Source organism: Apteryx mantelli, chromosome 10 (genome assembly GCF_036417845.1).
Source record: "Apteryx mantelli isolate bAptMan1 chromosome 10, bAptMan1.hap1, whole genome shotgun sequence".
Lineage (NCBI taxonomy): Eukaryota > Metazoa > Chordata > Aves > Apterygiformes > Apterygidae > Apteryx > Apteryx mantelli.
The window spans coordinates 11775229-11801466 of NC_089987.1; the positions used below are offsets into that span (position 1 = coordinate 11775229).

At 39.8% G+C, this 26238-nt stretch overlaps 1 protein-coding gene across 4 annotated transcripts in view; it reads right to left on the minus strand.

The window, feature by feature from the left end:
• Nucleotides 1-20187: 20187 nt before the first annotated feature.
• The window catches only part of CHST8 (carbohydrate sulfotransferase 8), a 188413-nt gene continuing 182362 nt past the window's right edge, over nt 20188-26238 (minus strand). For all 4 annotated transcript variants that reach the window (XM_067302888.1, XM_067302891.1, XM_067302889.1 and 1 more), the window contains exons 3-4: nt 24398-24435; nt 20188-21620 (exon numbers count right to left, since the gene is read on the minus strand). In XM_067302888.1, coding sequence (XP_067158989.1) covers nt 20469-21620; nt 24398-24435 — 1190 coding nt within the window. In that variant the 3' untranslated portion in view covers nt 20188-20468. The remainder of the gene's footprint in view (nt 21621-24397; nt 24436-26238) is intronic.

Consider the following 26238-nt stretch of genomic DNA (forward strand, 5'->3'; position numbering starts at 1 on the left):
TCAGAGCAGTGGCAGGAGCCCTGTGGTAGAGCTCCTGCTTGGCTTCAGGTCCCTTTCAGCTGGTTTGGATACTGTGAGCATGCTCTTCTGCAGCTGGTATGGGAATACACTAATATAACAGGCAGGAGGGAGAAGAAAAATGGGAGGAACTCTATGGATGAAAAGAGGGGAAAAGTAGAGATGCCCTTTGCTTGCTGTCAAATTGCTGGAGTAAAAACTAGCTGTCCTTCAGCCAGTAAAATTTGCATGAAACCAAGATGGGCTCAGAGCTGCAGAGATCTTGCTTTATATTGGTTTATTTATTTCCAAAGTTAAATAGTATATTGTGAGAAACCTGTCTGGGGAAAAAAAAAAAAAATCTCTGTATTGGGAACTCTCTGGAAGCTCCTAGCTCAGCTAGGAGGCACAGGAGAAAGCTAACAAACTAGGAAAATCCATTTTATTCTTTCAACTCTGCTGTAAAATGCCTGATTCTTCTGAGGTTTCATTCCATATGGTATTGATCATCCCCTGTCATTCTGAGTGGATATTTTTTTCTATGCTATGAATTTGCTATTGAAAGATTGCTTTCTCTGAACCCTAACACAAGTTCAATCACAATTCTGCTTTATAGTTCAGGCTCATCTTCACAGCATAACCTTCCTTCCCTCCAGCCCATCACACATTTTTTTTTTTTTTTTTTTAAACTTAAGCATGAGTCCTGTTAACTTTTTTATAGTATTGTTCTTGCTGCATTTTTCTTCTATTTTAATCTTGGCATATTATTTAGTAGAAAATGTATTATAAAAAAGACTTGTGCATCACTATTGGCAGTGACTTTTTCTTGCTATGGGGGCAGAGTCAAACTTCTGCAAGATTTTGCCTGCTTGCTTGGACATAATACTTCTTGGGAATTGGCCAGTTCTAGCAGGGAAAAAGATATAAAATGTGTAAAAGCACAAAGCTAGCATTTTGGTCCCAGCTAGAGTGATGCAACAAGACAACAAATGGGACAGACCCTGCCGAGGTCTGCCTCCCTGGGATACAACATCAGCGCAAATGAGGAACCTGTTCTCTCAGTTCACCCAACTGCTGGAGTAGCAAATTGGGTGTTATTGATGAACTGTGATGTTTTAGTACCTTGATGAGTAAAACACATTGTTTACTCCAAAGAGTAACCTGTTCTGCTATGCTAGCAAAGCTGAAATGCAGCTCCAATTAGCCAGGTCTTCTGGCTAATCTGGGCTAAAAGAGTTTGAGTGCACTGAGGCCTCTGGTAAAGGGCCTTGCCTTGCACTGTTGCTGGCATGCTCAGTTGTGCTGCCTTGTAGTTTAAAGTTGGCTTGTTGTTGAGCCTTTCCTCCCTGGTCTACCTCTTCCTCATCAGTGTGGCTGTAATTATCCTCTCCTGTCTCTGGTGGGATAAACCATATAGGCACTCTCATGTTCATATAACCACATCAATTAAAATCAGTTAAACTCAGAGTTCCTGTTCTGTGGTACAAAGACTGGATGTAGGCCAGGCTTTAGTTTATTTGTGAGATTCTTATGGCTTTTTTTTGCCCTTTTTAAATTCCTCATGGCCCCCCTCTCCTCCCCCTCTGATAAAAGGTAACTTATAACTAGGCTCCCTGAAGGAAAGTGCATCAGTCAGTAGGTTCCTGAAGATTATTGTGGGATGTGTAGATAGAGAAATGGCCCTATTAAAAAAGGAGGAGATACTCTAGTTTAACTGTCTTGAAGACCTAAGTGAGAAATACAGTTTCTTGAATTTGAAGCCTGATTGTTTTAAAAGATCTCTATAGATCTAACCTAAGAATTAAACCAGAAGTTTTGATTGACCTGAGAGCAGGACTGGCAAATTTTGGTTCTCAGCTCTGTTCTGGTAAGGAGACAGTCATGTTTCTTCTTACCAAACTATAATCTGGTGATAGTACTGAGTTTGTCCTTGCACGAGGCGCTTGCTTGTTGCAAGCGTTATCTCAGCCTGAAAGTATCTACACAAATCCATGGAATGGATTTCCTTCTGCCATCTACTCATACAAGTCTGAGCCCATTTTTTTTTCTCCCAGAGTATTTACTTAGATGTAGTAGGATAAAATAATGTTACTGTCACTAAATGAGCAAAAACTGAACACATTACCTTGGAGAGTAACAAAGTGGGGAGGTGGGGCTGAGGAGGGAAAAGATACAGAATATTTGCTGCACTCTTGTGGATGCAAGGAGAAAAATTTTCTTTGTGTTTCTGAAAAGAGTTTCCAAATGTGTTTGATATAAACATCACAGCTTTACATGAGTAACGGAGGCTTCTCAGGAAAGATTCAAAACTTCCGAATGTGCAAATAAGAAATACAGTCTTGGAACAAGTTGATAGATGGCATTTGTGCATCTCGGTCTCCATTATTGATACTAATGACTGTGTGTATAAAACTGGGAGTGTAGGCTGGGGGGAGAGGAGGAGGAGGAGGAGGAGTAAGGGAAGGGTTCCTTGAGAACCTGCCACAAAAATTCTGATAGAAAGCAAAGATTAGGGAAATTTGATACAGAACTTGCTTGTGGAACTATACCACTGGATGCCACTGTTGCTTCATGGAATATTGTACTAAAATAATATTGGCTCTGCTTATTTTAAAAATTCTGCTTTTCCTTCACTCTCATCTTAGTTCTTTATTACTTTAATCTTTGTTCATATCAAAGGAAAGGAGAAACCATGTCCCACTTATTCTCTCCAGCAACATGGTGATACAGTTCCTATATCTAGAAGTGACAGCTTGTCATAGGAAAGAAAAGGGAATGACACAAAGTTTTGTCTCTCTCTTTGCCCCCCTCTCCTTCCCCCTTCTTTCTAAGGTAAAATCCTCTTCTTGAAAAGCAAAAAGGTTCAGATGAAAGAGCAGCCAATTTTCCTTGTAACTAAATTCCTTCTCTCTGGCTCTGAATCCTGTATTAATCACACATACATTTGGACACTGAGGCTTTATTCCTCTTTTATGTCATCCCGGAGAGCAGGGCAGGAGGTGACTTTCACAAATGCCTGTTTATTTCCCAAGTGTTAGGCATTTTGTACTTGAAAGGATGTTTTTTTTCCTCCTTAGGGGAAGCAGGGAGGGTGAAGGTCATCAGGTAGATTTTTGCTGTCTGCAGTGCCTTTCACAGGCTCATTTGTAATTACTTGATTAGCAGTTCTGGGACCCTTCTCGAAGTCATATAGTGGGTATATATATACATGTGTGTGTGCATATACATGTATATATAAAATATATATATTAGGGGAGCATTCCCAGAAATGTATTAAATGAAAAGCAATCAAAATCCAAAAATCTGAAGCCTGGTTTTCAGCTGGTTCGTGTTGCTTTGTATGCTGTGTGCACGTAATCCTGTGCTTTCCTGAAGAGAAATATATATTGGAAAAGTGAGGGATCTGAGCTTCTTCTCAAAGCATCCCTGTGTATGCAGACTGCTAGCACGTATTCCTCAGAGACAGGCACCACCTTCCGCTGTGCCCCACTGCGTATCATGGGATAAGGCCCTAAATACCCTTCGTTCCATAAAGTGCTAGCCTAATTAATGACAGCAGAAACGTGGACAAAACAGTGGAAGGGATCTGTTGAAGGGGCTCTGCAGGAAAAGGAGACAATAAGGAGGGAGCGCTCGGCGAGCACGTTTCGCCGCTCGGCGCGGGCTGGGAAGCGAGGGCCAGGCAGCAGGGCCTCGGCCCCGGCCCCACAGTGCCATGGAAACGGCACAGGAGCCCGCTTCCCTCCGGCTGCCCAGCCCTCCGGGCTCCGCTGCGGAGCGAGAGGCGGCAGTGCCCACGCGACCGACGTCTGGCTGCAGCAAGGAGAAGGTTAAAATGCTTCACAGCTGGTTTATAAGGCAAATTAAGGGAGAAGGGGAGCTCAAATAGATGTACTAAGTCCATTGTCAAAGACAGAAGAGCAGCTGCGGCAGGATCCCTTGCCATGTGTCTGACAGCCAGCGCGCAGTGTAATTAAACTGCTGTTCACTGATCGTTTTCCTGTCGCTTCTGGAACCTGGGCTGAAGTCCTTCCTGGGTTAGACCTTGTGATCCAAATTTGTTAGTGAGCAGGGCTGGATCCTGTATTGTGTTGCTGGAGGTACCAGAAGGCAGTCTGCCCTCAGAGCTGCCACTGCTGTTGATGCCACACAAACTTGTTAGCGGTGACCCAGATAAGGTTGTGACGGACACAGTAAGTTACAGTGTCAGGAGAAACAAATGTCTCCTGCGGCCCCTCACGGAGCTCCAGCTGTGCGGTGGTACCTGCCCTGAGCCCTGTCCACCCAAGTGACTGACCGCTGCCAGCAGGGCTTTTGTCAGTTGTAAGCTAGTGACGTACGTGGGCTCAGAAAAGGCACAGTACTCAAAAATATTTGAAAGTTATGGTAATTTAGTGTACTTACTGAAGGACCTCTCCGAAATGGTTGCTTGGGTGCTGCCATGTCTATTGAGATTTCTTAGCAGGCAGGCAAACGGGACAGTCTCTGGGGAACATTTCTGTGCTCTCCCCCCTTGTCCCCACCTCTGCCTCTGCTCTGCCTCCGTCCGGCCTCGGCCTGGGAGGGAGCTGATGTTTCCAGCATGGCTGACCCCAGCGTTGCAGGAGGGACATTGCTGCCTCGTCTCTGTCCTGTGGTTGAAATCACAAGTTCTCCCTTATGTTATGCCATGCAAAGGTAAAGCTTTCCCTGTTCTTATTGGCTTGCACTAAGGCTGGTTGCATTGCTGAAGAATACTAAGTGTTGCCACTTAGTATGGTGGGTTGATACTGTGGACTTGCTCAAACATTAAAATACATGAGGAACAGCAAGGTGGAGGTAGCAGATGTTTCTACTTCTGACTCAGGTATCTTTGGACAACAGCCAGCCTACATAGAATATCATTAGCTCTTGTTTTTTGCAGCTGTCTGAGGAAAATAATTAAATTAAGTTTGGCTTTTGCACATGAGTGGCGGGGCTCTTGCATTTAGTGCAAACTAGGGAAAAGTGCGTAAGATAGAACAGACTGGGATTCAGGCCTGGGTTATTGAGAGGTTGCTGAGGTTAACTACCTACCTAGCATAGAGGGAAAAGGCAGAGAAGGATTAAAAAAGCATGGCATACGGGTGAAATACTGTCTGCTGCCTCTTACTTCCCAGAGCTCATGTTTGTTTCAGCCCTTGTTTTTTGGAGCGAGCAGGTGCAGAGGCCACCGCTGAATGTTGTTCCTAGGCTTTCTCTGTGCTGGTGTACATATGCAAAGATCAGCAATTCACACCTCTACACTCCAATGGTTGTGAGCTCCTTTTGAGTGTTCCTTAAATGTACAGAATTCAGTTTCTGCTGCATCAAAAGCCTTTTGAAGATAAAAATTACTGGTTTGTTGCTGTCACTTTTGTTAGCTGGAGACCTTAAAATATATGTAGTAAACCCCAGGGTCGGTAATGGCAAATAAAGGCTCTGTATCTTTTACAAGAAGCAATTGCCAAAGAGCAAATGTGTTTTGGAGCAGAGGTTGCGAGTTCTTCTCCATGCCACAGGCATTGTCGCAGTTGTGCATATGGCTCTGCGTGTGCATTTATAGCTATGAATTGTTTCGAAGCAGAATCCAATTGTTTTTACCCCATATAAGCTTCCACTTGCTTATCTATTTGAAAACAGAAACTCTTTTTTTTTTCTTGATTTGTGACCTTCACAATTTAATGTTTGTATAAATCTTCAAGGTGACATCTTCACGCTGTATATCTTTGCTCTACAGTCCTTGTCTTTCATCCTGCTGCAGTATGTTAAAAATGTGAGTATAATTTTTTGCAGCCTCCTCCTCTATGGAGGTGGTCTCTGTAAGCTCATCTAGTCCCTAAAGGGAGGTCTCATCCTCTGGCTGCTGGTATATGGAGGGTGCATTTGGTACAAAATTATTTATAGCTCTTTCTTTCAGTTGGTGCTGGATCTCTGCAGTTTTTCACTATAAGTCTCTTGAAACCTCAGAAAAGATTTTCACCAGCTCCTAGCTAGTAAACAATCATTTTCTTCGTGATAATGCTACAGCCACGCATTTTGTTCCTTCAGGCTTCTGCTTCTGTGTAGCTAACCTAGTCATAGGCCCATTTATTATTTAGGCTGATTGTGAATTCTGGTTTGGACTAGTTGCTCTTTTAGTGAGTTATTAGAGAAGGCACTTCCCTATCCATCTGTACTATCCATGGAAATGTTATCACTTACAGAAGGCATAGAATGGACACTTGTAGTTTAGGGTTTTAAAGTGATTGAGTAAAAGTCTGTGGGAAGGCTGAAGCTCCCAGCTGACTTCTAGAAACCTTGCCTTATTGGCTTTGCTACATGCTGGATGTTTAGGGATTTGGTGCTGGTGTCCTACACCATGTTTACATTCCCCAAAGATTTTTTTAATCATATCTTTCCAGTCTTGTTTTCCATTATCATGACATTAAGCTCTTGCTATTTCTTTTCTAGACAGGACAATATTTCAATAGTACATGAAAACATTCTTATATTATAAAATATTTTGAGACTAAAGTCTTTAGATGAATATATGAGATTATGGCAGCAGACAGTCGCAAGATTGTCATCATTGAGAAAATAGTATTTTTATCCTCTAGAATAATGTAATCATAGGGAAGTCATTTTAAAAGCTGTCCTAGCACATTCACTCCTAGATTGAAAGAAGCAAAAGATTAAATTCTGGATTCAGTTAGTATGTAGATCTTTCCTGAATGTTGCAGGAGCTGGGGAAACGGTAGTAACTGAGGGTTGAGGAAAGACTATCTGGCTGGTTCTTAATCTTAGCTTGCCAGTGGAATATAGCTATGAAGAGATTTCCCCCCCCCCCCCCCCCCCCCCGTAAACAAAATCACTGTGAAACTATATAGGTTTTGCTGAAATCTGGCTTTAGAGAAATTGAAAGGGAAAAAATGAACTCTGAAATATTTGGTTTTTCAGTCTGTTTTTTTTTTTTGCTGGAGAAAACCTGGGGGAGAAGGCTTGCTGTGATTCAAATCAGCAGAATTTCAGCCTCCCCAAAGATTTACAGGGTGGAGCTGCCCATCTTTGTGCAACTGTGAAAGCATGTGTGTTGGAGGAGCAGTTCCAAGAGCTGTAGGTAATCCCAGGTAACTTTCATGTAGCTTCTGCAAATAACAGCTGCGAACATGTAGGTTTCTGGTTTTTAGTATAAGCAACCCAAGAACTTTCTCAAATTCCTCACTAATTTTGTGCATTCTATGCTAAAGCCTCATTCTGCTCCATTTGCTTTGCTCTTATCCCAGCTAGTTGTGTTAAGGCTGGAATGAGAGTGCTTGTGCTATACTCCTTCCGATGGCAGTGTAGGTGGTGCCTAGGAGGGTAGGAAAAATTTGCTGTGTCTGTTTCTACCAAATACTTTGTCAGTCAATCCTCCTGTTTAGGTGAGATGTAGAGTACATAAAATATCCTAACAGTCTAGCTGAATTACATTTAGAAAGCAGAAAACCTTAGAAAATGAGCAAAAGCTGCATTACTGTAATTTCATCTGAAGTACTTAATGATCTGAGATATGAGAGAATGCAAAAGGGTCAAGTACAGCCCTAAATATTTTCAGAACTGCAGCTCGGCAGAGAAGTACACATTTTGAATCGGTAAAGAGGAGTTGTGTTAATTATATTGCATGCCATGCTACACATGAACACCATTAAAAAGTCAGCCTTCAAATCTTAAAACACTTCCAGTTCTTACTATCCTCATTATTAACATCCATATTCTACATTAATGCTGCTGGCAAGAGGTGAAAGCCTTTCAGGGTGGAAAGAAATTAGTTTCATTTTTCAGTAATTACGGGGAAAACTGTGTTTGCTGGCTTTAGTCACCCTCTCAAGTTATTCTAATGCTGCTGGTTAAAAAGATCCTGATCTGTGGTGTTTCGCTAATGATCAACAGTTTTAGAAATGACATATTCCAGCAGCACAGCCTCTATTATTGGGATGCTTTTTTCCTTCTTGGACAGCTGCCAGATCTTTCAAAACCACTGGGAAACTTATGAAGGGTGAGGTGTGTGTAGTGGTGTGGGGTTTTTTTGTTGCTTTTCTTAACCTTGATATCACTGTTGCTTGAGATGCAAAGTAATGTTTCCAGTTTTCAAAGCAAAAGGCCAATTCCTTCAAGACGTATTTAAATTTAATGTTAATCTGTGGCTGAGGGGAAATGTTGTTCGTGTCACAACTAGGTAAGGAGGAGCCACTGGAGGGAATTGCAAGAATTACATGGAAAAAACAGGACTGTGTGGTGAAGTAGAAACTGTCTTACAATGTAGTAAGCTCTATATGGATGATATGCAAAATGTTTATTTGCTGTGTGCATTTTCCTGTTCTTATCTCAGATGGGTCTTTTGTTTCATAAGGTCAAATGACAGACGAGTAAAAGGCAGCAGTGGAAAGTGGAATGTATTTTGAGAGATGTGTTCTGGAGGGCTGAGCAGGTACCTCCTAATGAGAAATATGAAGTCTTGGCTTGTTTTTCTTTGTCACTGTTCTAAACTGCATTTATGTGACACTTAAAGACAAGTGATCAAACAGATCTGACTACTAAGTGGCTTCCTGCTAGTGTTGCATTTCACAGTTGTGGTTAATTGCCTGTACTTTTAATCTGTCTCATTTGAAGAGTATAGATTCTCAAGGTTATGAGAAACTTTGACAAAGTTTGCGTGGATCCATTTTCAGTTTCTTGCAAAGGATTAATGACATTGCAATGATGTGTTGAAATGGAAGTGAGCAATAGCATACTTAATTTGCATGAACATTTTAGCATTGTATTATGTCTTTGCGTGTCTAAATGACCTACTTGTGCACGAAGTGCATTGTTCAGGTGGCCTTGCAATGTCTGTGGCCATTTGCAAAATGTATCAGATGTTTTCATTATGTAATACTTGAAATGCTTTGTGGTGTGTAAGATCTATTGTACTTGGGAGAGGGGAACAACTTTAGTGATGTTCTGTCCACAGAGAAACAAGTAGTTTCTTGCTGAGATGACTCTTGCCTTGGCTTTGGTGCTCCTAGATAGGCTGGAGATTTTCAATCTCAGACAAAACGTCACTGTGCTGATCTTTATATTGGGAGAACTAATTTAACTGCTTGCCTTTCATTGCTTTCAATTCTACTGCAAATGATCCTGGCTGTAATAACTTGATCTTTGAAGCAGTTCAGTACTCTGTTAGTGAGTAACTTAAGCTGCCTGTGCTTAATACTGTCCTTCCAAATGAAGGCAACATCCTTTTGTTCCTTTCTTTCTGAAAGGACAGTCTGTTAAAACAAACAAAAAAACAACAAAAAAAGCACCTTGCCAATTATTTTGCATAATAGGACTATTAAGTACCTGTAGCATGAAGTGTCATAATTCAAATACTTTTGGTTAAGGCATTTAATTAGGTCTTAGAATCTTGTTCTTTTCACCAAAACATCTTATCTTCTCCAAAATAAGAACATGGGAGTCTGCAGATATTAAAACTGCAGCAAGATGTTTTATGTGAATAGTTTATACCTCTCTGTTACCAGATCACCTGTATAATAAAATGTCCTTATTCTTTAAGGCTATAGGCAGGCACTAGGATACAATAGAAATATAGTGGGACAAGCTATGTAAGACTTCCCATAGTGCATCAGAATTGTTCTTCTACTGAGTAGGAAATCTTGCCTTTGGCAGTAAGCTCTACTAAATGCTTCAGAAAAGAATAAAAGGGAAAACCTTGCACTAAGCAGGAAGGTAACTGTGCACTGAGAGCTGGTATGTGTGGATTTCTACCTCTTCTTCATCCGGTGCTTTGATTTACTTTATCTTTATCTTTACTGGTTGTACTACAATGCTGTTAGTTATTCAGTTCTTTGAAAAAGAAACTGGTGTTGGTAAGTGCTGCAGCTGATCAAATGCTGTATACACCGATGTTTGTTTTATGGTAGATATCGTGGGATCTCACACTGTTACAGTGTGGAATAGGGTAAAAGGTGTGGTGTCCCATTTTTTGTTGTAATACTTGTTCAAGAGCTGTCTTTGATCAAAGCTAATGCTTGCTTCGAGGTGTGTTTGGTTAAAAACTAAAAAAACAAACAAACAAAAAAAAAACCACAAGACCCCCCCCCCCCCCAAAAAAAAAGCCACATACTGAGCTTTGCTGTTTGTTTAAGGAAACAGCAAGACTTTCAATTGTCCTGTATCTGGTGATCCCTCTCTTTTACTCAGAAATATCCTCTCTAGCATTGCCCATACGGTGATGTGGACGATCTAGTAGACAGGAATGGCAGGAAGTCCAGTCTCCAAATCTCTTTGCCATGAAGGAGAGAGTCCGAAAGTCTGAATGGAGTCTTGCAGTCCAACTGGATATTGGTGGGGGGAGACTAGGGCAGTGGCTCTTACGGGAGACTCTGTGGGTAATGTAGAGGAGACACTGCTGCAAGCCAGGGCCTGGAGGTGATGAATGAGTGGAGCCCCACAGAGGAGATGTATGAGCATTGCTTGGGAAAAATACTCGGGGAGTGCTCATGCAAAAGGCAGGAGGGATGTGGTGGCTTTCACCAATGCAGGGACACTTGTGGAGAGACTATAGAGATGGAGAAACTATAAAGATGGAGGAGGCACAGAGGTCCTGAAAAAAGCCAGAGTGCCTCTGCTACAGCTTCTGCGGCTGAGCTGGTGCCACTGTGGGAGCAACACCAGTGCAGCTGCCCGTGCGTATGGGCAGCGTGTGCTCTCCTGGACTGATCCTGTAATGCTTCTCCCAAAGCCATTCTTCCTCCTTCCAGGGGCTCTGCCTAGCCCTTCCTCTCCTTTGAGTGGGGGGTTCAAGCTGGGTTTCTGCTCAGCGTCAGTTCTGGGCCCTTCCTGGCTTTCACTGTGCAGATTTTAATGGGCTAATCTTGAGGGACCGTTGAACGCGAACATCTATAGTGGGCTCGAATAGCTGATGCAGTCTACCTCCCCTGCAGGCGGCCCTGGAGAGTAGCCAGAGCACTTTGTTTTGTGAGGGCATATGATACCGCTGGATTGGGGGAGCGATGCAGAAAACTTTTTAAATGTCAGTGAGGAGCAAAAATCTTCAGCCTCTTAATTTTAGCGAAGCTATTGCTTAATTTAGTCAAAATCTTCCCAGATGCTAACTACCACTGAGACTTAACTCTGAAAATGTGAGGACTTGAGGGTCTGTCTAATTCACGAGGGGGATCAGTATCAGCCTAATGGGACCTTGGTTGAAACTTTAATTACAAGAAGTCAATTAAAAAAAAAAAAAGGCACTGTTAAAAAAAAAAAAAATCCCCTTTATCAAATTTGGTTGCTAGACTAGTCAGGCTAGAAATTCTGCTTAATCTTAATGATTAGTAAGAGATCTTCATTTCTGTAAGATTCATTTTGGTGTTAAATAAGTTACGAATTATTCGGAGGCAGTATATTAAAGGAGATCTAATCAAGATATCCATAATATTGTGACATATTTAAAATCCCATAATACTTAAAAAAAAAAAAATTTTTTTTTGAGGGGGTAAAGATACTTTATATACAATTAGTGACACCATGATTAATAACCTTGGGCTCAGATTCAATGGCTTCCTTTGGGAGTTGAGTTTTTTTTTTTTTTTTAATCTCTGGAACCAGATATATGCCTTAATTACCAATCAAACACTCAATGAAGGCAGAACTGGAATACAGATGTATATACTTGAATTTGCGTTAGCATTTCTTCCACAAACTTGGGTTTGTGAGACTGAGTATCTCTGCAGATATTAATTGTGCTCAGAAGGAATGTGAATCTATGTCATGATCTCAGATTTGCAAAGCTTGCAGATGTCTTTTTCACATCATGATACTTATATGCTGCATGTTAAACGTGCAAAAAGTAGCCCAACTGCAAATTTGGTGAAAAAGTGTTGAGAAGATTCAGACTATAAAACCAAACCATTGGTTGACAGTGACAGTTTCTCCCCAATCCTAATTCTTTATTGACGTTTCAGCAGGTAGGAGATTTTGATATGCCCCAGACAAATACATCTGTTTTGAAGTCATTCTGTGATAAAACGAATAGTCTTCAAGGCTACAACATGAAATCTGAATCCAAGACCGAAAGTCTAATAAAATACTTTGAAGCTTTGAGCTCCCACAGGTTGCTACAAAGTCAGTGTGGCTGGTGAGCGAGCAATACTTCTCAAATAGCAAGCCATGGCAGTACCTGCCTACTTCCTTTTTACAGCAGAAGCAGAACAGGCGAATCCATGCCTCTGAACTCATTTGAGCTGAGACACCTGGGATTTTGGAAGGTGTGACTCCAGAGTGCCTTGTCTTGTTAAGTGTTGGAAGGAAGCTAATCTCTGTGAGCTGAAGCTGTGGTTGCTTGGGAATGGGAAAATATATTCAAAATCAGTGCATATTGTAATTTTGCATATTATTTGTTTCTCTTAGTTTAGAATGGTGAATACCTGGGGAGAAATACCTTCTTGTGAAAGAGGGGAAAAATGGGTAAAAGACACATGCTGTTTGGGACCTCTCTGGCAATGCAGCCATGCAGAAGAAGACTGGAAAGGCAGCTTCTGTGGAAGGGCGTAAGAGTTCAGCTGAACAACTAAACTGGTCTGTCACTGAATTTAAACTAAGTTAATACAAAGTTTCTTAAATTAATGAGAATGTCCAGATACCAGTGAAAATAGATTTATTCAGAAATCAGTTTCATCAGAGGGGTTCCACCTCTGAGTGTGTACCAGCTCTAGCATGAGTCAAATTGTAGTTTGTCTTCTCTGTTGTCTTGCTAATCAAAGATGATAGAATGTGATTTTTGTTATGGACTCTGTTGGGCTGTCTTGTTCAGTCACCGCTGTCTATTTAGCTTGACTGTAACGAGTGGACTCAACTTGTTTATATTCTGGCATTGATGGAATTACTTTGTTTCTTGCTGCCTTCACTGATACCTTCCCAGGTACAACTTTAGCAAGCTGTGTTTGGGCTTGATTTGTAGTTACTCTGGAGCAGCTGGGTTCCAATCAGGATGGGGCAAAATGTTTGGGTGGGTGTTGTGACGTTCCTGGGGAACTCTGATGCTGAAATGCAAATGTGCACAATTACCTGGGATTTCACTGTCTCTGTATTGTATTTGCCTTCCCTCCCCCCCCTTCTGTAATCAAATCTCCAGAGTCTCAGGATGTACATATCGCTTATCTTTTGAATTTTGCTAAAGTCAGTTTTACTTCTGTAGATGTTCATTCTTGAGTGTTTCTAAGCTGTATATTTTGATCAAATATGAGGAGGCTTTACTTTTTATTCTGGATAGTTAATTTTGAAACTTACTATGAAAGATCTCCAAGATAAAATGCTTTTGATCATTACCTGCTGCTCCGTGCTCCGTAGACTTTAATATACTCCTGGCATTCCATTTTGGTGGGATGATCTAATGAATTTCTCTGACTTGTTTTAGATAACAAAAAATGAACTCCTTTTTGCAGAAACAAACATGGATAAATTGTCAGATTTGTAACCTATCTCATATGCCCAATTTTCCACACTGCTTGAAATGGTCACTGTGTACATGATTTATAAAGACAATATCACCTTGATGAGTACACACTGTCACTTGGACAGGGTTCATATCTGCATGGATTTCAGTAGAGAAATCTATTGCAGGCCTATATAAATATTGCAGCCTCCTGGTCTATAACATCTGTGTTATTGTTCAGATTATCTGTGCTGTGGTGGCTATGCTTTATTTTTTTGGCACTGTTTTTAAAAATTCTATTTTTTTCTGATACAAAAGGAAATATCACTGGGGAAAAAAAAACAACCTAAGCTAAACTTTCCATTACATTTTGCTACAGGTGAATTGAAGATAAATGTTTTGAGATTTTTAAATGAAATGTAATTAAAAACACTAATTCTCATATCAGTGTGAAGAGTCTTGGAATTTTCCTCTGTAACAGAGATGGGGAAAGATGTGTCTAGCAGTTCTGAGGGATGAGACCTCCCCAAATGGTCTGATAATGGAATCAGAACTGAAATATAATAGACCAAATCTCCCAGTTACCTGCCCTAAACATTAGCAAACCTGATTACTAATAGATATAGGAGTGTTGTCGTGAATGAAGACTGTAGAAACAGGTCAGCAATTGGGCCTGCTATAAAGACAGACAACCAAAACTGTGACCTGTGGTCTTTGGTATGTGATCGGTGTCTACACATAGTCTGCCATCACCTTCATGTGACTTCTCTGTGGCTACGCCATGGTTTTGCTGACTGAATGAACGCTCAGAACAATGATAAAATAACTCTTTCTTTTGATCATAATGTACATTAGTCTATATCTGTGAATTTGAAGGTGAATTGTAGCCTGGAGCTTTCATTTGTTAGCGAAGAAGCCATCTCCACTAGTGTTTAATGGGTTGGGACAAGCTCTTATAGTGCAGTCCCCTTAGGCCATTGCTTCCTATGCTGCTGCTCCCACTGCTTGAACATAATCTCAACACCCTTTGCAGCTGGTGATGTTACTTATGTTTGGATATGTTGGGAGGAAATTTCCTGTATTAAGTTAAAATAAATCTGGACAGAAATCCCAGATCAGGAAACTAACTGTGGAAAAGTTGGATTGGTAAAAACTCTCTCATTTTTCATAACTTGGCAGCATAATTTTAAGCTTCAGGAAAACAAGATGACACTGCTAGAAAAGATCACTGACAGAGTATCCTACACAGTGGAAAGTGAAACATAGGGCCAGCACTGTTGCAATAGCCAATTTTAAACAGAAGAATGTTTCTATTAGACTAGTCATAAAGCAAACAGGTTATTTTTATTCTTTACCATGAGTCACAATTAACTGTATCAATTACTTCATAATACAGTATCCAGACAGCTTGTTGGTAATGAGCAAGGCTTAATCGTGTCCGTGTCCCCGTTCTGCTGCGTCAGCGTGTTCCACCCTGTCTCCTCCCTGCTGCCCAGTGAGGCATTGCGTATAGCGCTTGCATGTACTGCAGGATCAAACATTCATAAAACTTGAATCCATGGCAAAAGTGCTTACCAGTGGTAAGTACCAGCTGCCACTGGTGTATAGCTGATGTAGGATCTCAGTCTCTCTTGTACTTAGCATACTCTTAAAGCAGAACCATCCTGGAAGCTGTTAGAGATGCGTTTGTTTACGGCTTGTCTGCTAGGCTCCACTGCTGAGAGCTAGGAAAATTATTGGTCCTTCTTAACCAGTAGCTGTCGTCTTGGGAGGAAAACTAATTTCATGCATCTTGCCATATGAAGCTTGGGATACTTCCCAAGTCATTCAAGAGTGTGCAGGTGCATGCTGAGGCTTTGAAGTCACCACAAATGACACTAACCTGAAAATAATCCCTTGAAGCAATATCAGCTCAAACAGGCCGTGCTGTGACTTCTCTCACATTGGAAACAAACTACTGCTGCCTGCAGATGCTGTTGTTTTGGTATCGCTGGAATATAAAATGAATAGACCAGGCAGAGATTTGTACAGTTATGTTTCTCTTCCAAGTGGTTAGCTGGACTATGCCCAGACACCCAGGTAATTCCTTTCTGGGAGGAGGAAAAGAATGCCTGTCAATTGAATGATTTAATGCAGCTTGCATCACTAATAAAGTAGTAAAAAAACTTTTCAGTTTTGGAACTGTACTTCCAGATAATGTGGCATGACTTCTGCTGGCCTACCTCATTAATTTATATTACTGTATAAAGAAACAAATAACTACTTAAAAGACAGTGCAGATGTTTGATGTATTCCCATAAACTATAAAATTAATGTGGAGAATATCCCCCATGCATCTGAATTCTTATATTAAAATCTCTTTCTGTCTATAGTTACCGTAGTATATATAATAGAAGTTATATGCACAGAATTTTTGCATATACTTTATACACATGTATACTTGTAAATAGGTATACGTGGATTCATGTGATAAGTGCACTCTTGCTTCTACTGTCATAACTATATTGACATTAATGTTAACTAAATGGGAGAACTAGCAGAAAGAAACTAAAGACACAAATATGTCAAAGGAGATGATTTGTTTTATTCAGGTCCTTATGAACTTTATGTACAAGTCATCCCAATGTTAAGTTCTTAAACTATCCCTTAATTAAAAAAAAAAAACAAAAAACCCCCACGGATTTTAGTATCAGACCTTGCAAATCCAGATAATAAACTGCATATTGCGCTGCTAGGATGTGTCACTTGGCTGCATTCGGGGCATGGTGACTTGTCCATATAGTTCTTCTGCTGAAGTACCTAGGGAGTGGCAGAACTGCAAACGGCAGCTTGGAGGGCCAGGGCAGCGAAGCTGACTATCAAATTGGGCTCAATTTAGATGAAAGTCTCACCTTTAAAAATGCTCTTTCATTGATTGATTCAGGGAACATCTAATTAGTTGATGCTATTCTTTGTATTTGACTTAATCCGTTTTCTTTTTTGTAACATACTTCAGTCCCCTTTAAAAGAGGTGTAAGGGCTAAGATTCTGATTGATTAGTGTTTCTGTGCCATCACACCTCGACTTGTGTGAGCTGCGTCCCTACTCCTTTGGAGATATAAATGAGAATTTTAAGAGGTGCTCTGAGTCCTGAATTGTCACTGTAAGCATTTTACTGCTTCTGTGCTGTTTGTTGAAACCTTCAGGTGGCGTACAGAAGACATCCTCGTATCAGGAGTAATGGAGAGATACCCCAGCTAGTATTAAAGGAAGTATCTGCGTTACTAGAAGCAAATTAAGAATGGATTTATGAAGCTGAGAGGCAGATCTATTTAACCTGTGTGAGGAGAGCAACTTGCCTGCTGCCAGCACCTATGCTACTTGTATTTATTGATCTTAGGGTAGGTGATAGTTCTTAGAGAATAGGATGTGTTAATGGAGAGGTAGGGCAGAAAATGATTGGAAGTAAAAATATGAAAATATTTTAAGCTGAGAACTCAGAGTATGATTTAATGAAGAGTCCAGTAGCAACAGAGTTCATCTGTTATAAAATGCAACAAAAAAGTGAAAAATGGATTGGCAAAATGATTTCAGCTTAGTATAGCAGTGCTAGATATTCTACTTGGCTGACCTCTGAACTATGCTGTTTGTTTGAAAACGAGTTTTTTGGCATGAAATCTTGAATATAAACTTTCCATATGAAGAAAAGGCTAAAATACTGAAAAATTTTGCAGAATGAACCATGCTGAAAAAAGTTCAATTGCACTATCAAAAATGAAAATGTCAGGGTTTTTGTATGGAGGAAAAATGACAAAATAATACAAATGGAAATGAGCAGTCTAAAAACATAACATCTAGTAAAAATTGTTGTTTTTTTATTAAGCATTTTGATTGATATGAAAACATAAGTTACTTGTCTGTGGCTTTACCTCTTTTTGATCCAAGATAATGCATCTCTTCTGGTATTTGTTATCTTGACAGATCAGTATCTTTTTTCTTTCTCTTTAGAACACTTTCTTGCCCTGTTTCTGCTAGTCAGTAGGGAATAAGAGATCCAAATAATAAATGTGAATTAATGCAACCAGCCAGTATTAAGCATTTTTGAGTATTTGGAAGGAAACTTCTGTCCTCCTTGAAATATTGTAAAACAGATGTTATTGTGCTGTATACAGTTTGCTATAAACATATGAATGATTTATTTGACAATCTTTTTTTGTCTTTAAACAAAGTTTGTCATCCAAGAAAAAACCCTACCAAAGTCTTAATCTTCATGTCTCATTAAAAATCTTACTCCTCTCACCAGCAAAAGCTTTTATTAGAGTAGTTAAGGCTTTTAATTAAAAAAGTTGGAAGGGAAGGTTTAGAAAAAGCACTACAATTAGATATTAGAGTTAGAAGTACAGTTTTGCTGGTATTTCTTTCTATTCATACAGCAAACACTTTACTGATGTGTAACTATACCAATAAAGTCTTTCAGATGTAAACTTGACCTTGTGGTTGTATCAGTATTTTGGTAAAAATAGCACTTCTATTTATACTGATTGTGTGTGTGTAGACCAAACCAAAAAGGAATTGGGGAAGAGGAAGGAGAAAGCCAGGTCTTCACTGTGGATCTAGCTGTAGGATTAAGTTCTCTAATCTTTCCATTAGAGCTCTCAAACTAGCAAAGATCTGAATACAAACGATATCCAGCTTTACCTTGGCCACATCATGGAGATACCCTATAAGTCTGTATGTTCTCTTCTGCTGTAATGGTGCTGCAATGAGATGAATTAAAATTCTCCTCTCCGTGGAGGTTGACCTCCTGACCTGAAGGAGTTCAGCGCAGGTCTGCAGGAGCAGTGCTAACACTGTCTGCGCTGGGACTTTGTCCTGCTTTGGCAACTCCCAAGATCAAACCCTAAAAGAGAAACTATGTCAATTTACAGAAATCAACCCCTGTCTTAAGCACTCGTGTATTTATTATATCCTTTCTTTGTATTTGTGAGCATCTGATTTCCTTAGCTACCAGGCAAATCAATTGCATCGATTAGAGTGCCATCACTTTTTAGAGCATTAAACGCCATTAAATGCTAAGGATGGCATAACTCAAATTCCCTGTGTTGTTTTTGCCTATATGAAGAAATCGTACCACTATCGGAATCAATGTTTTCCTGTTTGCACTGAGAAGAGATTAATGCCCCTGGTATGCCCTGGATACTCCTCAGTGTGACCTAATGAGGAAGGTTATCAGCCATTCATCTGCTGCCTGAGCAGCCCAGGTGAATAGCCCCTAGCTTGTTTCTGCTGATTTGAGCCAGGCTAGCAAAGATCCGGTTACTTTAAATAAAAAGGCTTGTTCCATAGTCATGCGAGTAGATCAACAGATATCTGAGCAGCTGGAAAGGAGGACAGGCAGTTCACTGCAGCAGCAAGGTGGTGATGGGGAGCCGGGGCAGGCAGGGAATGGTAACTGGTTCCAATGGTAGAGCTCTGTCTGGGCATCAAAAGGACAGAGCTACACGTACAATTTTTTTTTTTTTCTGAACAAAAAAACTTTGTAGGAATGAAATTCTAATGTCAGAAGTCTTATAAATCATGTGAGACTTTGTCACTAAAGCTTTCAATGCAAGGTATTTTTCAACCATTTTTTCCTATTAATATTTAAAAAAGCAAAATAGAGATGGGGTGTTTCTGTGGAAAATTCACTGTATGGGTGAACTGAGTGAGCTTTTTTTGGGATGGGGAGAAGGAACCTAATTGCAAAGCTGTGTGGAACAAAGAGCGTTTCTTCCCATGTGTTTGCACAGCGCTTGTTTTGGTGGAGCTCTGATCTTGGTTGCGTAATACAAACCTAAGAAATTACTGGGTCTTTCAAGGTTGGCATCATTGTAGAGGTTGAGACGTGTTCCAGTAAGGCCTTCTAACTTTTTAAATCATTATTTCAAGTGGTTAAATGATTACATGTGAACAAGGATACACTATAAAAAATTAGCATGAATATTTACAAAAGCAGCAGAATGGCCAGTACTTGATTCTCGCAAGAGGTTTCTGCTAGAGATGAAAGAACTTGTCTTCACTGAAATATAGAAAATGAACCACTGAAATAAAACACCTGACATGTTCTCTGCTTGTTTTGAAATCAAATCTAATTGTTACTGAAATAAATAAGTGCAAATTGTTTGCAGCAATGAAAAGAACTATCCTGTTGGGCAGGAAGTTGCATTTATTCTTGCTTGTTATTATAAAGGAAACATTTGATATTCCTGTTGACTACAAAGATTAAACTAGAGATTTATGTTAATGCAAAGGATTAAAAGAATCTTAATAACATGCATAAAGATGTAAATGTTCGTCTGCATTTTATCTTCTTGCAGATGAATATGCCATAAGGGAAATATCAAAGGGGGAGAACACATCCTCACTCTGAATTGCAACATCTGGTTTAATACTGCATTCACATGGTCATTAAGTATTAGTTGTTTTCACCAGTGTGCTTTTGAACAGTATAAGTGTGATAGACTTTTTTCCTAATTTAACTTATGAATATCAGGAAATAAGTCTATGACCAGCTTCAAATACATAGTGCCTATTTAGTATATGGTTTCATTTGTTGCAGATTTCAAAGAATTGTAAATCTATTCCTCAGTGTTTTTTCTTGCTTCTCTGTCACTTTCTAAGACTTCACTTTCAAAATAGTGAAGTACTTAATAAAATATTGGATCCACTTCAGGACTGTCAGTCATGTTCCCCCAGTTTCAAACAGTCCTTCCAATGCAAACGCAAGCCACATCAGCATGGAAAATTATGTGCTTTATTTGCGCGCCCTGACATGTGAGATTATACATATATGTACATACATTTTGTACAGAGAAATTATAGAAAAAATATGATTTGAAAAAGGAGGCAATTAAGGTGAAGATGTAAACATCACTAACCATTTATGTTCTGTGTTTCTATGTTTTTTTGTTGCTCTTCAACCAATTGTTTACTAAAGAGACAAGTGTATATATAACAGGAACCACCTGGATTTGTTATGCAATTCAACTGATATGACCATAGAAGTGACCCTATTCTCAAATCAGTATAAATCTTCAAAAGGTTTTGAATAGTTAAACATCAGATAATCCATATAATAAAAATCATAACTGCGTTGTCTTTGAGAAGGAGAAAGCTGTGCAAAATATTGTTGTGTAATTTTAGTGGTAGTTCTTTCATCATTGGAGTGCCTGTCTTTAAACTTAGGGAAAGTCAAATTCTGCGGAGCACCAATTAAGTGCAAGAAAAAGTTTGCATCTTCTTCCATGCTTTCAAATTTCCCAACAAAGTCATAGTCTATTAAACATGGGCTGCAAAGCCTGTTGACGTGATCCCAGTGGATGTCCATACCCACTGGCCTATGTACATCAAGGAGATATTGAATGAACTCTTTAAATTTGACTCCAGAGCCTGTCCTTAATGCTTCTTTGGTGGCATTGGCACGATATCTGGAAATGATGGCTTTTCCAAAAACTGGGTGATAGTAATTGTTTGGATGTTCAAACTTGTCCCGAAATGCAGATACCAACTTTTCAAAAGGTTCACGAATGAAAAGCATCTTTGTGTAAGTGTTGAGCCTGTGATAAATTCCTTTGCGATCAAACCCATCCAGCTTTTTTAAATAGTTTCCATAATGCACTGTGTTGTGCTGGATATCTTTTGTGGAAGAAGCCAGGCCGTTAAGAACCATGAGCACCCGTTTCCAGTTAGAGCAGCCAGCTTTTGGTACTTCACAGTATAAAACTCTGTATTTATCTTCTACAAATATTCTAGAAACATGATAAGGAGTGATTATTCTTCTATTATTACTCTTGTATTTAGAACAAGTTTCCCTCATTATTCTCTTTCTTTCTCTTTGGATCTGATAGAGACTTTTCCACTTGTTATTATTTCTGTCCTCAGATTTAAGTGTGGGCAGGCTGAGAGCGGAGCTGTTCATTGAAATCAGAATAGGGCTCTTTTTAATTACAAATCTCCTTCTCCGTTTGTGGAGCCTCATAGAATTAATTTCCTCACCTTTCTGTTGATGTTCTTTCATCACAGACATTACGCTGCTTTGCCTTCTGTCCGTGCTATGAAGCTTAGTGGGCACGTTTTCAGATAGGTGTAATGAACCGCTCCGCTTTACTGTTGCTACTCCATCTGAAGTATTTTTTCTTAATCTTCCATGCTGGTTATTGCTGGAAATGCAGTCCTGATGGAAAAATAGATGAGATGTTACTAAACAAGGAGTTTGTCACTATTAGCAGCTTGTACAACTTAATGTAGGTCTGCTCATACAGCTCTGCGATCAGCAGAATTGTGCAGCAGAGAGCACTGCTGGGGCCCTCATGGGTAACAACTCTTCTTTGTTCTACATCTACATGCAATTAAGAGATGAACCTGAGCTGGTAAATGCCAGGCCAGATCTGGATATCACTGTATTTCGGTGGTGCCTGTACCCAGGTTTTGACAGAGACTTGCCTCTTAGATGCATGGGCCTGTGGCTACCTTTTGTGGAAATGTCAGTGTTTTGAGTGTGTGTGTGTGTATATACGTATATACATGTGTACGTGTTTTGTTAAGTATTCCGGACTGCCTGTTGAGGCACTCGGAAAGCTGTTGTCTCCTCCAGTAGCTTCATTTTGTAGTGCGGGTGACTGTGCATAGACTGGCACCTAATAGGGCAGGGAGGCCTGTGCTGCTTGCACGGGGGAGTGAGGATGCGGAGGGAGCAAGCGGGGGGGAGTGGAGCAGAAAGGACTGCAACGGGAACGTGCAGGCTCGCTGGAGGGGAAGCGGATGTGACGAGAGCAGCGTAACCAGGCGCCTAGAGGGATGCTTGAGTGAGACGAGGCTGGGACCAAAGCGATAGAGATTCAGTGAGAAACAATTTGAGAAGTACGTGGTGGTTATAGAAGCTGTAGCCTGGATTAGAGGGAGTGAAAACAGAGGAAGGAAAGTGGGTCTATGGGTAAGGGATTGCTGGTACCTGCTCTTTTTCTTCAGGTGGGTTGCACTGCGTGGTACTCCTTGGCGCACAGCTCAGATGTGCTCCATTACTGTCTGCTTCTCAAAGCAGCTGAATTTAATCCCTGTCTACATGTTTATGCCTCTCAGACTGAAATTAGGTTCTGGACCCTATTTAACTACATGTCCATCCTGGTTTTGAGAACTCACCTGGGAGCAGAGCTGTGTATGAACTGCTAGGGAGTATTTCAACAGAGGAAGCAGAGATAGTCACAGAATGTGTATTGCTTACTGAAAATATTTAACACAGGTTTTATAAATTGCAAACCTCTGATTTTCAGTCTTTATTTTGCTTCCTAATAATATTATGGGTGACTTCAAACACAAGACATATGGTGAATTTTAAGATGTACAGTATGGAAATTAATTAATCAAGATGGCAGATTAAGTCTTAAAAATTGTAATAGTGATGTTACAAGTCTCTTTCTGGTTGGCTGAGATATGGCAGAAGGCTGTGCACTTTGGACTTGACTTGGATCACACTGAATGTGGTGGAAAACACTTCCTGAACTGTTGAACTTTCCATGGATAGCTCAGTGAGCATCTTCAGCAGAACCTAGATTAGATTATGATTTTCTTGCCTTTCAGTTATAGAAGAGATGCTGTAGCTAATTTATAACCTGTATGACGCCACAAGTTTGTTATCTTGCCACATCCTTTAAGGGTGAGAGAGAGTCTCTCTAGCACCAAACTTCTTTTTGAGGGAAAAAAAAGATAACTCCAATATTCACTACAAAAAGCACGGGTGACAAAAGAGAAAAAGTTAGATTGTTTAGTGACTTGCTTAAATTGGTAACTATCATTTAAAACTCTAACAGAACACATCAGTATTAAACAGAGCTTGTAGAGTGCTGTGCAGGCTGTAGCAGAACCAAGATGAAACAGTCCTGTCTTTTTACTGCTACATACACTGTATGCTGAGAAACAAAGCAAAACATCCTCTACACTTGTTTTCTTTTATAATGGTCATCAAAGTAATGTTTCTAAAATGTGTGTCTGTGGGGGTTCTTTTTTTGCCTTTTTTTGCCTGTTCTGGTAATGATGGTGTCATGTCATATGCCAAGTGGGAAACCAACTGATAATTTGTCATAAAAGGCGCTATATATTCATTGATGGGAATGATTATTGTACTCTGCTCTTGTCTTCAGAGGTTGTTTCCAGTAGTCAAATGTGTATTTAAGTTTCTGTGTCTATGTAAAAGACCAGCTATGATGATGTATTTTTAAATATTAGCCTTTACAGAATGGCTGAAATTCAATCTTATTTAATCATGATATGGTTGATATTTCAAGATGATCATGTTCAGACTCCCTAGATATTTGTAACTAATGATGGTGATGATGAATCTACAGTTTTACATAAGAGGAAACTCTATTACCATGATTTGAATGTCTTCCATTGATACAACTCATATTTGCTCCATCGAGAAGGTCAGGCTGGAGCCGTAGAGGTGGAGCAATGCGAGCTGCATCGCACTGGTTTATCCCGGTGGCAGTGCCTGGCGAGACAGCTGGCGGCTGCACAGTTGTTCACTCACCCACTTTGCACTTGTCCTTTGACTACGAGATAGTGAGGAGCTGTGATGGGCTGTCAGGGCTGCTGTGAGTGTGCTAACAGCCACTAGATGGAGGAATCTCACCAGTATTTTTCTCTAGCCTGTTTTTAATATACCTCTCAGGCCATCCATCTTATCAGTAGAATTTTGCACAGAATGTTAATATGCAAAGTTTACAGTATGTCTTAGCAATATCCAATCTAGTAAAAAACCTCATAAAACTGAAGCTGCATAGCTTATCAAATTCACATTTTAAAAAGAAAATATGCAGTTCATAGCAAAGCTTTGATGCATCATTTCTATTCAGTGCTTCATGTCCAGTCTAATGGCCTATCTGACCAATCTCTATCCTTGCTCCATGTTCAGAATCTGGATACAATTTTCCTTATGTATTTCTGAAAACTTACTTTTTTGGGTTGCTGGAATCCCATGTTATATTTTATTCCTAAACAAAGAAAGAAATTACAGTCATTATTTAGTAACGATACAAACAATGGTTTGATATTTTTGTGTGACTGATATAAGTGTGTGTCCTCTCCTTAACTAAAAGGAGAACAGGAACAAACTCCTTTAGTGCAATGATATATAGACCAATGATGAATCGAAATTAATTTATATTTCATAGTAACAATATTCGTCTTTATTTATAGCTGTCAAAAGCAATTGCAAAAGGGATTAAATGTCATTACCTCCCCTTTTACAGATGGGGAAGCCGAGATGGAGAAAGAAGTGATTTGCTTAACCCCAGCTAATAGACCAGTAGCAGAACTAGAAGCAGCTGGAACTCCTGATTCCAGGTCAGTGCTCTAAAAAAGACTCTTTGTGTACTTACCTAAAGTTGATGTTTGACTCTCCAAACTTTGGACTGTATGGTACATGTTCGTACTAATAGCTTTGCATTGAATGCTATTCTTTGCTGTAAAACCTACATAATGTACAGTGGAGTTATGTATAAATGTTTGTAGAGTTTTGGAAGGCAAAAAAACAATACACAATTGTAAGTATTTTGCCAAATCTTCTGACTTTACAGTGAAGGCTACCTGAAAATATAACAATAAATATATGAAAACCCTAGAAAGCAATTCTGGTAGATGCACAAGATCCTTTTACTGTTTCTAGCCTCTGCTAGGAATAAGTTAATAATACAGGATGAGTTATTGAAAATGCTTATTTATGACATTGGTTTGGGGTTTTTCAAATTACAATGCTGCCATCATCACTGTCTGTGCTACTTGAGAGGACTCCAGTTTTAAGGAATGATTCTGCATTGCAAATCCACAGCCTTTTGACAAGGACAGTTACAGGTAAAGATGTTACAAAGCATTATAAGTGAAAGCATCATTGGAATGGCTCAGTCCAATCAGATTAATTTTTGTAGTGTAATGAAAGCTTTCAGAAACACTGTACATGCCTTAGTTATTCACATTCTTTAGGTTACTTAAGGCAGCTACTCAGACTTGCATAATCAATCACTTTTTTTTTTTTTTTTTTAACAGAACTACAAACTGATATTAAGAGTGGAATCTGAGTCAAATTGCTATGGCTATTTCTATGGGTTAGTGCTCATCTAGCAGTGTGCATCAGTGTGTGGGGTTTTTTTGTTTGTTTTTTTTCCTCTCGTGTATGTGCTTTAATTTCACTCCAGTAATTTGTTAGTAATAAACTCAAGGTGGATGGGAATATTGTGGTTCACTATCTATCAGAATCACAGGGCATCTTTTTTACTTAACCAGAAATAGGTCCAGACATATTTTACGGGGAGGCACAAGGTGTTTCAACCCCCTCCCCCCCCAAAAAAAAAGAAACTTAATTAAATCTGCAGTATCCTGGTCTGAGTTCTGGAGGATTAAAACTGGTTATATTGCACAAGGCTTTAGGAGATTTTACCAAGCTGTTGTTGCACAGTCCAATTCTTGATATGTTCGGTTTAAGAAACACATTTATTCCATTGCTGTGTAATACGCTACAGAACAATGAAAGTATGGAAATTATTGTCCTAAAAGAATGGCAAAATATGAGCGTCAACACCTTGAAAGTACTAATACTAGAGCATGGGTGGCCTGTTTAAACTATAAAAGCATTCTGGTTGTCAATAGCTGTAACTTCTCCCCCCTGGACCCCCTCCCCCAACCCCCTTTTTTTTCTTTTTTAACCCTAAAGACACAACTGTAAGCCACTTGAGCTAGATTTGTGTTGGCTGCTTGACTTCCAGTCTAAGGCATTACTAATACAGCTACTTGGAGTAGTT